The sequence below is a fragment of the Heliangelus exortis genome, chromosome 12, assembly GCF_036169615.1.
Source record: "Heliangelus exortis chromosome 12, bHelExo1.hap1, whole genome shotgun sequence".
NCBI classification, from domain to species: Eukaryota; Metazoa; Chordata; class Aves; order Apodiformes; family Trochilidae; genus Heliangelus; species Heliangelus exortis.
Genome location: NC_092433.1, coordinates 4732035 through 4745127, shown reverse-complemented (window position 1 = coordinate 4745127; position 13093 = coordinate 4732035). Strand labels below are relative to the sequence as shown.

The following is a 13093-nucleotide window of genomic DNA, read 5'->3' as shown; positions in this document are numbered from 1 at the left end:
CGGCAACCATTGCTGCCTCCTGCCCTGAAGTAACATTTCCAATGACTCCTAAAAAAGAAAATTTTCATATCTTGGCCTCACAACCTTGCCAACTCCAACCTCAAGTAGCTAAGCATAAATTATGCACTACTACAAATTTTTGGACTCAATTTTTTCAGTCTCTAAGGATCAGTGGTTCACAGACAACGAAGTTAATAGGATTTTAAATATGTCACTACATGCACATAGTCAGGTTCAAGAAACTGGGTACTGAAAACGTGGTATTGGGCTAAGTACTGGACCCATGAGTTTTGTTTTACTTCCCCTAATAAAACAAGTTTTGCTCAGTAAATTTCGCTTCAAATTCTTAACTTCTGGTTATTTTGCTAGGAAGACAAGTGAAAAAGGAACAGTGAGTGATTCACGGAAAAGTTCCATGGGAAGCCAAAGGAAGATTTTATTTCCCAGGTATTCCATACAGTGAAAACGTTATTAGGAAATTATTGCTATAAATAAGGAAAAACGCATTTCTCTCTATGCTTATGAGAAGCAAAACCCCTACACATTTTGAAGTGGGAAGGATTTGAAGGGGAGAGGCAAATGTATTTGGAAGTGTGTAAGGAGTCAGAAAAACAAGACTACTACGGTGGACAGTGGAAAACAATCAGCATCTTTACCACCACTGCTCAGGACATTAATTAAACAGTAAGAAATCCAGAATTCTAAGTTCTGCAGGTTTTAAAATGAAAAACAACATTGCACTCAAACCACAGCTACAAAGACCACATGATTCTTAGCTCCTTTACCTCAATGACAGCCAGATAGCAGTCCTTGCTGTCTGTGCACAGGTCAAAGATATTCCGCTTTACATCTATGGTAGCTGGAAAACATCACAAAACAAACTTAGGGGTTAACTGCCTATTACTGAATGCTTCCTAAAAAAATCTAACAATATATGTCTAAAATCAGATAAAGTATTGGGACAGGAAACAGCAGATGAACTACAAGTGAAATGAACATTTCTAATTCAACCTGTAATAAAGAACAAAAATGTTTGAAGCAGTCATCAAAAACTGCCAGGTAAGTTCTTAGCCTGTTCTGCACAGTGCTTCCTTTCTTGATAATGTATTCATTGGCTTCTCTAAGCCCAGTAAACAACAGATAATCTTCCAGGACAGGTAGCAACCAAAGGACTGAGTTGAGAGCCATGTCTCCTTTCAGTAGCAAGAACCAGATTTGTTTATGCAGCAGCAATTAGCTCCAAGAGCTTTGAAAGCTGGAGGCAAAATGAAGAGCATTTTGAACTCCCAGCATGGGGAAATGCCGTCAGGAAAAGGAAAAAACAAAAAATAAATAAATAAAAAAAAGAAATGCAAAAGAAAAAGCCCCTTCCTGAAATGAGACAAATGACCTACCATCACAAATTATGCTCTATGGAAAGAGGAAAGGAAAATAAAGCCAGAACTGCTGCAAGGGAGCAGGTAAGCATATGATACTTGAACCCATTTAAATGTTAAACCCAACTCTCGTGCTTCAACCAGAACAGGTCATAGCAGAATTAGTTTTGTCACACACGCAAAGAGGAGGAAGAAGTGAATGATACCAAGCAGAACTTTCAATAAACCTTCAGACCTCCATACCAAGATACTTGTTCCTCTCTTACTCTTACCTATAGGTTTATAATCAGTTGCATTAAATGTCCTGAAGGAAGAGCCAAAGGGACTTCTCATTCTCTCCTCCAGAAGGTCATCTTCATCATCTGCCTGCAACATAGCTGATACAAGGGAAGATTATTCCATAAATCCTCCTCACGTTTGTCACTATCATTAATCAACTCCAGATCAAATCAGAATCTAACATCAAGCTTCTTTTTATTTAATAGCCTGGCAAGACCCATTTATTCATGCTGCCTTTATTCATACTGCACATCACTGAAATTTAATACAGAGGACAAAACTATTTTCTCAAGCACCATGAGATCTGCTGTTATACACATTTTCTTTTTCAATCGGTTGATTTTTAATCTCACAAATTAGTTGTGATATTGCTGATGTTAGAGAAAACTGCCTTGTCAGCAACACACATAGCATAAACATCCTGAAAAAAACTGCAGTTCACACATGCCTGGAGTTAAGACAGGCTCTCTGTAGCTTCCAATTTCACTGAACAAGCATCTATTTATCTCAAACCAGAAGTGACCAAGGAGAGTAACATAAAACTGAGAAGTCCTACCTCCATACATAACTGTGCCTGTATAATTGAAGACCACACGACACTGATCCAGTGCAGGTACCGTGTGTAACAAATGGAAAGTTCGGAGATCCCACTGAAAAAAAACAGGCTAAGGAACAACAGACAACTGAAACTTTCTATTTCCTTTTCAAAGCAGTGTCAACAAATTGCATGCAGGAAACCTCACTGCCACCCTCTTGCCAATATGACAGAACTGGTGTTGGATTTCAGCACCAGAATCCCTTCCACAAGTTCAAAATGAAAAAGCTCTTACTCAAAACATCATTCCCAGTCAAAAGAGGTCACTGCACTAGCTTCAAGATTGATCTGGTAAGGGATGGAAAGAGAGCAGAGGTACCTCAGAGTATATTAGAAAAGAAAATTTCTCCTGCTCTCTCTCTGCAGTAAGTATTTCCTCTAGGCCATATCAGAGGCAGAATCTAAATTTCAATTATCTAGCTGTCGACAGTCCCTACTTACTTGGTTCACAGATGAAAACTGTCATTACCATACCTGACCAGGAATGCAGCAGACCATTAATACAACTTCTGCAAATATCTACTTGTTTATCAATACAAATTCTTTAGGTCCCAGCACACCAGTTACCACAGTGGCCAAAGGATACAATTTCTGTGTTGACTATGACCTCTAGCCCATTGGGATGGAAAACACCACTGATGGTCATGTTGAATTTGTCAAACTTGTGGATGGCTTGTGCTGATCTAACATCCCAGAGGACACCATCATTTAGGACAAGGTCATCAGTGGGGTTAAAGGTGGCACAGTTCTTCTTGTAGTTGTTGGCAAGATCTGGGTTAAACAGAGTCAATAGCTTGTTGCCAGTCTGAATATCATAGATCTTTTAGATTTAAAAAAAAAAAAAAAAAAAAAAAAATTAGTCACATTTTGTAATGTACTTGTGCCTAAGATCACCCGATGTTCCCCCTTCTAGATTGTTTCCACAATCAGACCATCTCCCATTTTGCTTTTCCAGTTTGAGACCATTACATAGAAAACCATTCCTGCCAGCCCTTTCATAGTTTCCACAGCTGGAACCAAGTCTTCAAATACACCTGGGCAAGCATTAAGAAACACACCTTAGCTGACTGCAGGTTCACTGTTATATTTCAATATGACCAAGATTATCTCCAAACAAACTAATCCTATTGTAAAAAGTGGGCTGGGAAACTGCTGTCACAAGGTACCACTTAGCCAGCAACTGTCTCAGAAATGGAACTGCTTCCATAGCAGATGGTATTTACAAACAGAAAAACTTCCAAAGCACACAGCCAGGGGAAAAAAAAAGCCAGAAACTATAGAGAAAGAGTTAAAACTCCTGGCATTTACAGTGGAGGGTAACTTTGAGCTTTGCCCCAATAAACTGTTAAAAGATAAAAAGAGCTTTAACTAGTACAAGTGGTTTATGAACATCTTCTCAAGATAACTTTGATCTGAAAAATCCTGCAGAGCCTAGCTCTCATTCAAACTTACAGAGAGGAAAAAACTAGAACTGGAAAACAAATCTGTTTACCACATAAACACAATACAAAAACTCATCTGACTTTCAGATTAATCCAAGTCAAAAACTGGACAGAAACGAATAGTTTGCTTAAACAAATCAAGGGCAATAAAAGCAAGATCATAAATAATTTGAATAAGTTATGTTTCATGACAATTTTTTATGCAAATACTGTTTCAAAAGGGAAAGTGCCTATAATGAATGCCAATTAGCACTGAAAAGAAGCAGAAGCCCTCTGAAGTCTGCATCTGTCAAATTTGAAGGTATTCACAAAAAACACTACAACAGTATTGTCTGAAAATATTTTGGCAAAATTAAATTACCCAAAAGCAAGCTGCAAAGTTACAGGGGCAAAAGGAGGACACTTATGGAGACAGCTTGAGGGGAAAAAACAAACAAACAAAGAAAACAAAACCAAAAATGTCCTGCAGGATCTCTTGCAAGTGACCAAAACAAAGGAAATCCTACAATTGCCCAGAAGAGAAACCAGAGAGGCAAAACACTGCATGCTGCTTGTGCTACAGGTGGCTTAGAATCATCCCATTTATACCCTTAGACAGAAGGATAAGTTATTCAACGTTTTCAAATCTTCCCTGGAGGCCCCCAAATCTGTTAAATATCCTGTGAAGAATTCTATTCCCATCACAGCTTCACAACCATGACCTTTTTGAGTACTTACATGGGCAATGTCCCCTTTTGTGCCAATGACCCTATCCTGAGAGTGCTTGCTGAACTCCACATACTGATCATCAGGGAAGGAATGCCTGTAGAGAGTCAGTGAAGAAGTCAGGGAACTGCAGATTCAAACTACCTGTGTGAATGAAACACTACCCCATCACCTCCAGCAGAGGTTTCAACAATGCAGAAAGCTGAAAATGTAGAAAAGACTTGCCTTTCACCCATTTTTTTATTAAAAATGAACAATTGTAAACACAAAACTTCTTTTTATATAGCTTTAACCAGGCCTGAAACAGTTTGTATCCCAGTCTGAAAACTTCACCACACAAATCACTATGCTAGTAACTGGCTACAGAAAGATCATCATGAAAATTCACAAATGTGAGAATAAAAACTCAAACTTATTTCTTTGCCTTCAGGGACAACAGTGCTTTTATTTATTTATCTTGCATTAACTAGGACTTTAGGTAGTCAGAATGTAGCAAAGCTTCTGTAATAAATAAAACAGGGATGAAACACAAGAAAGGGAGCATCCTTTATTTTTTCACAGGAGACATTGTGAGAGCTGTGCTGTACTATTTTTTTCCTATAATTTGTTCTTAGGGTTTTTGACTATACTGAATGGTTCTTCTAACTCCAACATACCCCACAACAGCTGGATCAGAATATACCTACTTCATATCAAAGACAGACTTCATTCCCCACAATGCAGAGAGAGGCTGGCTCCACGTAGCAGATGTCAGCAATAAGGATCCATCCTGTATTTTCAGATGGGAATGGAGGGGGAGAAAGGGAAAAGAACGCCAGGGAAAACAGAGGTTATAATTTATCCTATGTGGTTTAACCTACACTTACAAGACAAATTTTGGAACTTAAAGCAGATTTTGGGCTTACTAACCTACTCCTATGGGGATTAAGTCTAGGTATCTAATGGTAAGTCTGATATAATGAGCCCTCAACAGACAAAGACGTTAAAGATAACAATGGCAGTGATCTATGTGTTAATAACTGATAAATCAGGATAATCCATGTCTGAACTTTGATGCCCTGTGAGTAGTGTTTATTCTGCTTATAAATCAATTGCCTGTTGTTTCTTCCTAGAATGATTCCCCAAAATATTTCTTCCTCCAACAAAGGGATTTTATATGAAATTTGGTATCTCATCTTACATTTTCCTTAAATACCTACTTTAAGAGTTTTTCCCCTTTCAGACATACATATTCATTACTTATAAAGGCACACAGCCATATGCTGCTTCTCTGCTCTCTTGAGAAGAAAAAATAATTGTATAATTCACAGAGAAGGAGTATGCAGCTACTACAAGTACGTTAATGACAGGCACTGCAGGCCAGCCAGCAGGTGCATTTTAGATGCAAATATCCAGAGGGGCACAAAACATTCCAGGGCTTAGGCTGTGAGAACTTTAAAACTCAGAAGAGGTCTCTGGTTACTTACCCTGGATGGCTCAAGGTGCGTGATGGCAGAGTTATGGCAGTTGTAACTGGCCTCTTCCTGCCCACTGAATACATTATACAGTTTCAACTGCCCCGTGCAAGTACCCAGCATTAAGAATCTTTCTCTTGCAGAAAATGCACAGCAAGTAAAGCCACTCTCATCCTCATTTGCTTCCCTGAACACAGAAATTGGACGGAACCTAAGGAAGGCAGAAATATAAAGGTCACGCAAAGGAGAAAAGAAAAGTAAAACTGAAATGCTGTGGCATTAAAGTCAGTCCTTAAAAAACATGTAGGCTTTCTACTAGTACCCAAGTGAGCATGTTACAAAAGCCTGTGCAGTATTTCAGAGTTTGTTTTGCACTATTAAGTACTTCTGCTCAAGCACTTAATTAAGTTGAAGCACTTGGAGTTTGTTTCCAAAGTTGGATTGATGAAAAACCTGCAATCCCATCACCTAGATCAATACAGACAGACAAAAGAAAAAATTAACAGTTCTCAAACATTTCACACAAGAAGGCATGGCACACCAGCCAAATAACCCTCTGCCATCATTTCCCAAGGTGATACTGGATTCACTGTGGAGAAACTTTCATCTATCTGTCACCTTTATTTTCATAGAGTTTACATCATCTTCCAATCTAACCACAGCAAAGAAAGGGCACATAAAAAGGCTAGCAATTTGTGGTGCTACAGATTCAGCTTCAGGAGAGCAAACCATGGATTCCACAGTCTTGCATCTGCCAGTCAGCCACCCTCGAGGCTATGCTACATTCTCATGTAAAACTGGCACTATATACTTACCTTCCAATGGAGAACAAAGAGCTTCATTAGTCAATCTTGCTAATGAATTAACATGATATTGGAACTAAAGAGTCAGTACTAAGCACAAGTGAAACAGAACTTTAAAAACACCTTTCAAGGCTCTCCCACTTGTCACTGTCAAATGAAACCCATTTTTCTCTCCAAGGACACTCCGCTGTGGGACTGCATAGCCTGAATCCAAATAAGGCTTTCTGGCACAGGGTACACCCCAACAGGGATCAAGAAACATTATTCTTCCTTACCTGCTAAATATAAGGTGTCTATCAAAGCAGCCACCATCCACCCCGCCGTACTTCGGAAAGGCTGCCCTGCGGGTCAGCCGTGAGGTAAAGTTAGTTGGCGCTTGGCGCCTCTGTTTTGGCTCAGGACACTGATGGGGAGTAAAGAGAGAGAAAGGGGGACAGGTGGCAACAGGGTTCTTGCAGCGGGCGTGCTGCTCCCTAAGGTACTCTGTGATTATACTGTCCAGCGTGGGTGGGGAAGGAAGATGTCTGTCCAGCTGCTTTTTGATAGCTGGGCTCTGGCTGTAGGCGCCATGGTCCGATTTTTGTCGCAACACTCTGATTTTTCTGCCATTGCAGGGAGATGGCCTCTCCCTGACAAAACTAATCCTGCCAATTGGAGGAGAGTTGTTGGCATAAGAAGGGCCTGGAAGGACAAGCGAACCTTGCGATGCAGACGGCCTCGCCTGAGCATGGACAGAGGTGGCAGTGGAACCTACAGAAGTGTGGCTGCCCAAACGGGATGAGATGCCGTTAGCGATGCGAGGAGTGCGAGGCAGGGTCACAGGAGAGGCAGTGGCCGCAACAGGGGTGAAGGCAGATGAATGAGATGCTGCAGTCATGGGCAGGTCAGCCTCTTTAGTAAGGATGGATGCAGTTTCTCCTAGGCCCTTTGAGATGAGATGGTTCCGGATAAGAAGCAGCAGCTCCTTCTCAGGAAACGTGATCCTTGACTGGGCCACCACATCCGCTTTCTGCAACCGAGCCAGAGAGACATCGGTGCCGATCAGCAACGGCTTCCCCGAGACACGCTCTATCAGCTCAGCTGCGTATTTGCAGAACTTCACGTGCTCACTGCGCTTGTCCTGGAGCACTGGCTCCTTCATCAGCTGCTGAATTTGGCAGCTGCTGAAGAGGGGGAGCTTGCTGATAATCTGCCGGACAGTACTGCTGCGGGAGAGCCCCACCAAGGCTTTGCAGGCTAATGCTCGGATCTGATCTGCGTCTGTGATCGGCATTTTTATGGACAGCAGTGACAGCAGCACTTTGATGCCGTTGTTGGACTGCACCACATTCCACATCTTAGCCAATGTGTGCTCACTGCTCTTGGGGGCCTGAGGAAGCTTTCGCCGAGGAGTTCCAGAGATGAATTTGCCAATACTGGATATCCGATTATCTGGGCCACATACGCAATTGATGATGATCTGAAGGGCTGATTTCTGAATCTCGGCATCATGGATGAAAAATTCACCCTCAGCAACTCCAAGGATGATACTAATACCTAGTGAGGGAAGAAAGAGTTTCTTCAGTACTCAAAAACATACCCTACAGAGTTCATCAGACAAGTAAGGGAGACTTTGACAAATTTGAGGAAAATAAATAATTCTCTTTGTTCTGGGAACTTCTGGAGTTCTGCTAACTAACCTAGGATGTACTCTTCTGCCTCCTGGGCAAAAATGTTTTCCTACACTGCTCCTCCACTTCATGATCAGTAAGTAGAGAGGCACACAATCTTTCAGAGAATGTGACAATGCATGGCCCAGGACTGCAAAATCTGAGACAGCTGGCACAGAGAAAGATGTGCAGGCATGCCCCTGATTCTCACTGCTCTTGTATAAATACCAACAAAGTGGGAAGAGAGAGGACAGAGGAGACCATGTAATGAAGGGAAAAAAATAAATTGTGTTGCAGCTCCCAAAAGGAGTCAGGCAAAAATGAAGCTTTGAGTTCCCCCCAAAGAAAGAGTAAGTGTTTTTTCTAAAGAAAGGTTTTGTAAAAAAGAAATTATCTTTTGCTTATATCTAGTATTTTGTCTTTTATTTTTCTTTTCTTAAAAAATGTGAAGCCCCAGTTAGCACATAAGCCTTGGATCTGATTCAGGCATACCTCCCCTTCACTTGCATACTGAATCTGCAGGTGGCCAGTTAGAGCATATAACTCAAACATCAATAATTGTTCCTCTCCCATGTTCTCAAATGCCACATAGTCGGGAGACTCAAATTTCTGGGAAGCCGAGGGAACCTAATAGTCCCATTACAAAAGCAGATTTGCCTCCATCTGTATTTAATGAGCTCGAAAACAAGCACAAGACCATGCCTCCAAATTTGTAATCCAACCACAATGCTAATCATGACACAATTTTAACCACAGCCTACTCTCCCATTTATTTGCATTCCTGACAACAGCACTGTATACATGAATTATTTTAACCCTTGTCTCACTGTAGGTGAGAAACAGCCAGCTAAAAAACATGTAGCAGAAGACAATTGGCAAGTGTGTAAGTCATCAGGACAATATTCAGCTTACCCACAGTGGAAACAGTAGATCCAGCTTCATCTAACACATCCACAGGTTCTGCCAGCTGCAACTGGATTTTAGGAACCACAGTGAGGATGGCGAGTACATCCAAAGCGTATCGTACGGTGTCATTCCTGGAAGACAATAACAACACAAGAACTCCTTTGAGATGTACACATGGAGTTCCTTCAAAACCACAGAACACTATTCCATTTACTCTGCTCCAACAAGTAGGAGTAAATCAGTCACAACTGACCTATTTTATGATGCCTTTTGATTTTAGATTGTTCCAATCTCATGGGGTGGGTTTCCACAATAGGCAGTGCTCATATGCACACCATTGCCTGCAGTCAGAATTTATCCTTCACTACCCACAGGCTGCTAGAAGCACTTTAGTTTTGTGTTTATAAACCCAAGAATGTTAAGACTTATCAACAAAAGCATTCTAAATTCATCTTATACATCTAATCCAAGTCTACATCTTCAGTGGGAAACGCTGCTGTCTAAAATACTCTGTTGCTGGTCAACTAGGAAGGAAGGGCTTCTAGAGTGAAGGGAAACTGTTTAGCAGTAAAAGCAACAACAGCAATAGGAAGGCTTCAACTTTGGCACCAGTTTAAGAGAGTGGCACCAGTTTAAGAGTGGTGTCTAAATGGTGCCTGTATGGGTGTGAGGAAGATGAAGAGGGCACTTAAGCAAGAGGTAGAAGATGAGAACAATTAAAGAGAAAGGGGGGAAGGTTTGTAAACATATATGGAAAGGCAGGAGTTAACCCAGGTAGCAATTAGGAAACAGCTGCAGAGTAAGAAACAGGAGAACAGTAGGGACCCAGGAGAGTCCAGCCTGAGAGAAGGGGAGGGAGGCATGGGATTGCAGAAGCAAAACAGATTTCAAAGGCTTTCAGTTAAGTTGGGCAAGGAGCTCCTGCAGGCAGCAGAAATAAGAAGGAGGGAGTCCTGGTGACAATAATACAGCTGATGACAAGTGGTGTATCACAGCAGACAGTGACTCACCATTGAACATAACTCTAGGGAGGACTACAGCTTCACTCTGGGGAGCAGAGGAGGTTATAGGATAGAGGCTGAAACTCAGCATCCACCCTCCTTCTGAGCTGGGGATAGGATCCCAGTGGTATCCTATCAGAGCCTGGTGGCAAATCCCTTTCTTTTATAAGAGTGAAGATGCTTCAGATTTTTTGGGGGGTAGGGAGTTGGGAGTGAGATATCACAGAAAGACAATAGAGTATCGTGGTGTCCCAACAGCTTGTCAGCAGCCAAGATAGGGGAGAAACTTCAAAGTGGCATCATAAGGCAAGCCCCTCTAACAACATGATGGTGGTGTATCATCTAGGGACATGAAACCAAGCAACATACAGTAAAAATCTTCATTCTCTTTTCTCTCTCAAATGCTGAGTTGCTGCATATTCACATAGCTTCTTTGCACAATTATATCTGCTTAGTAAACTTCAATACCAAAGTGATAATGCAGTGTCCAGTCTTGAGTCAGCTGAATTTACTACATCCAAACAGACATTCCATCTCTATACAGGATTAAGATGTGTCTTGATTTTGCTGTCTATTTTGAAGGTTAGAAAAAGGTAAACAAGTTTTGAGACAGATAAAGTGGCACAGAATTGTGATTAAGCTCTACTGTAATGCTGATTTCTCTGAAATCAAAGGCCTGAAGCACTCTGGCTCTTCAGAAATCTCATGACATCCCTCTCTACCTCAAAATTTTAGTCCTTCTTTCCACAGTGTTAACTTTCTAAGCACTGTGTAGCCACAGAACAGGCCCTAGCAGCACTAACCAGCATGTGTCTGTTTTATGTGATGTGAGAGAGGTAGAAAACCTAGAAATGGAATGCCCTGCCCAAGAGTCACAACTCACTGCACTAAAACACAGGAGCAAAGCAAAGAGCTCACCTTGCATAGTACGTTTTCCAGTTGCATGCTATTGAAATGAGCTGAAGCATGAGTTGGACACAAGACAATTTGAGAAAAACTTCTGCTGGCTCCCAGTAGAGCTGTGCTGGGCCATACTCAATCAGGAACTCCATCATCTCTACAATCTGCTCATGAGTATATGAACAGGCCTGCAGGGAATTAAGTTGGAATTATTAGAAAGAGCTCACAAAGGTTACAAACTCACACACCAAGTCCCCCACTGCTGGGATTTAACTGAAAACTGCATCCATTATGAGAAGACTACCACTGTCTCTTGCAGATTATTTACTTTCTGCTTTGTTCCCCAGCTATAATAGAATACAACACAACAGTCGTCACCATAGTAGACAATAATAAGAATAATATCCTGTAAGCTTCTTTGCAGTCCTATAAGGCTCAGGCCAATTTAAGAAGAAAAGCTACATCAAATTAAAACTCTACTTTTAAACTAATCTAGTAGTTACATCATTTACAATTTATTTCTGTTAAACTATTAAATGGCTGCAAAAATATCCAATTATAGCTTCTGAGTTCTGACTACAAAACATACTAAATAAAAAAGAAAATCCCTAACAATCTTGCCTTTTAATATTTTTTAATTACACAAGAAGGCAACAGCTTATACACATTTCTTTAGTTACTAAGAATAAGTGATTTTCACAAAAGCAAAAAAACCCTTATGTTACTTTATTTCAGCCCTTCTAGAAAGTCACCATAAATCAAACCAGAAACCACAGGTGTATGTGCTCCCTCAAAACAAGCAGCCACAAATTTTTATTTTTTTATTTTTTTAAAATATCCCTTTGCAGGCAAAGTGGGAGAAAAACCCCATAAGAATTTCCTATGTTATTCCTAACAGTGTCCAAAAGCCACATTTCACTTGTAATTATCAAATCAAACTTAGTTTCAAGTTTTTCTAAATTATATACTTCTCTATATATGTAGATTTTGTCCTTCCAGAGATTAAAAGCATAGAAAAACCCACAAGTATCAAAGATAACCTGCCTGTAATTAAAGTTTTTCAGAGATGGAAACAAAGCCACAGCAGATGAGCAGGAATCTTATAGTTCAGATGAACCTCAAGGGCTCTTCTGTATTTTTCCATTGCAGTGTCATTCCACAAAAAAAGTACTCATAAAAAAAATCCCTGCCCATATAGATTGCACACTACCTAGTTACTCCACTGGCTGCAAAGGACAGTTTTGGATCTGCTTGAAAAATACAACAATCATGTAAAAAGGTTGCAACATCCTTCTCACCTTGTAGGGGGGCTGTGGGTGGACCAGGATGCCACCTTCAGTGCGCTGGAGTGACTGCTTCACCTGCTCAAGCTTGATAGCAAGGTGAGCCTCAAAGTATCTACGCAAGGCCATGCACGTGTGCTTCCCAGTCTGGCGGCTGGCAAAGATCTCATCATCACTCAAGAGGGCTCCTTGGTCTTCCAGGTTTAAGATTTCAAGAGTGCTTATCTTCAGAAAGAGGTGGAGGGGAAAAAAAAACCCATGACGTTTCATCAGCTCACTCTTCACGAAGGAAAAAACAAAACTAAAAACTCCTACAGCTCTCAGATGCACTTGTACTAAGCCCAAACAAACTTATTTTGCTATACAATACATACAAACAGACTCTCTGGGGTCTGAGAAAAGCTGTCTGAACAGAAGATTCTCTATATACATCATATACATGATGAATAAACAGTTAAATCTAAATAGAACCATTCACCTTCTTTCATTACCTACAAAGAAAGAAATCCAGAAGCTACATCAATGTAGATCTGGAGGCAATGTTGTGCTTAATATTACATTATATTACACAACACAAAGGGTGCTTACACCCTGCAGGACTGATGTCCCCAAGTTAGATACAACCACAGCAATAATAGCACAGACATTCCAGCTTTTGTACCTGAGCAGTTTAATTTGTGCTTGTAAGATATTGTTATTA

At 40.8% G+C, this 13093-nt stretch overlaps 1 protein-coding gene across 5 annotated transcripts in view; it reads right to left on the bottom strand.

Moving 5' to 3' along the window:
• DCAF1 (DDB1 and CUL4 associated factor 1) overlaps nt 1-13093 on the bottom strand; it is a 53113-nt gene that overhangs the window by 16593 nt on the left and 23427 nt on the right. For all 5 annotated transcript variants that reach the window (XM_071755599.1, XM_071755602.1, XM_071755598.1 and 2 more), the window contains exons 11-21: nt 12409-12618; nt 11129-11298; nt 9216-9340; nt 6930-8190; nt 5864-6062; nt 5084-5166; nt 4410-4494; nt 2837-3070; nt 2212-2305; nt 1649-1753; nt 786-859 (exon numbers count right to left, since the gene is read on the bottom strand). In XM_071755599.1, the coding sequence (XP_071611700.1) occupies nt 786-859; nt 1649-1753; nt 2212-2305; nt 2837-3070; nt 4410-4494; nt 5084-5166; nt 5864-6062; nt 6930-8190; nt 9216-9340; nt 11129-11298; nt 12409-12618 (2640 nt within the window). The remainder of the gene's footprint in view (nt 1-785; nt 860-1648; nt 1754-2211; nt 2306-2836; nt 3071-4409; nt 4495-5083; nt 5167-5863; nt 6063-6929; nt 8191-9215; nt 9341-11128; nt 11299-12408; nt 12619-13093) is intronic.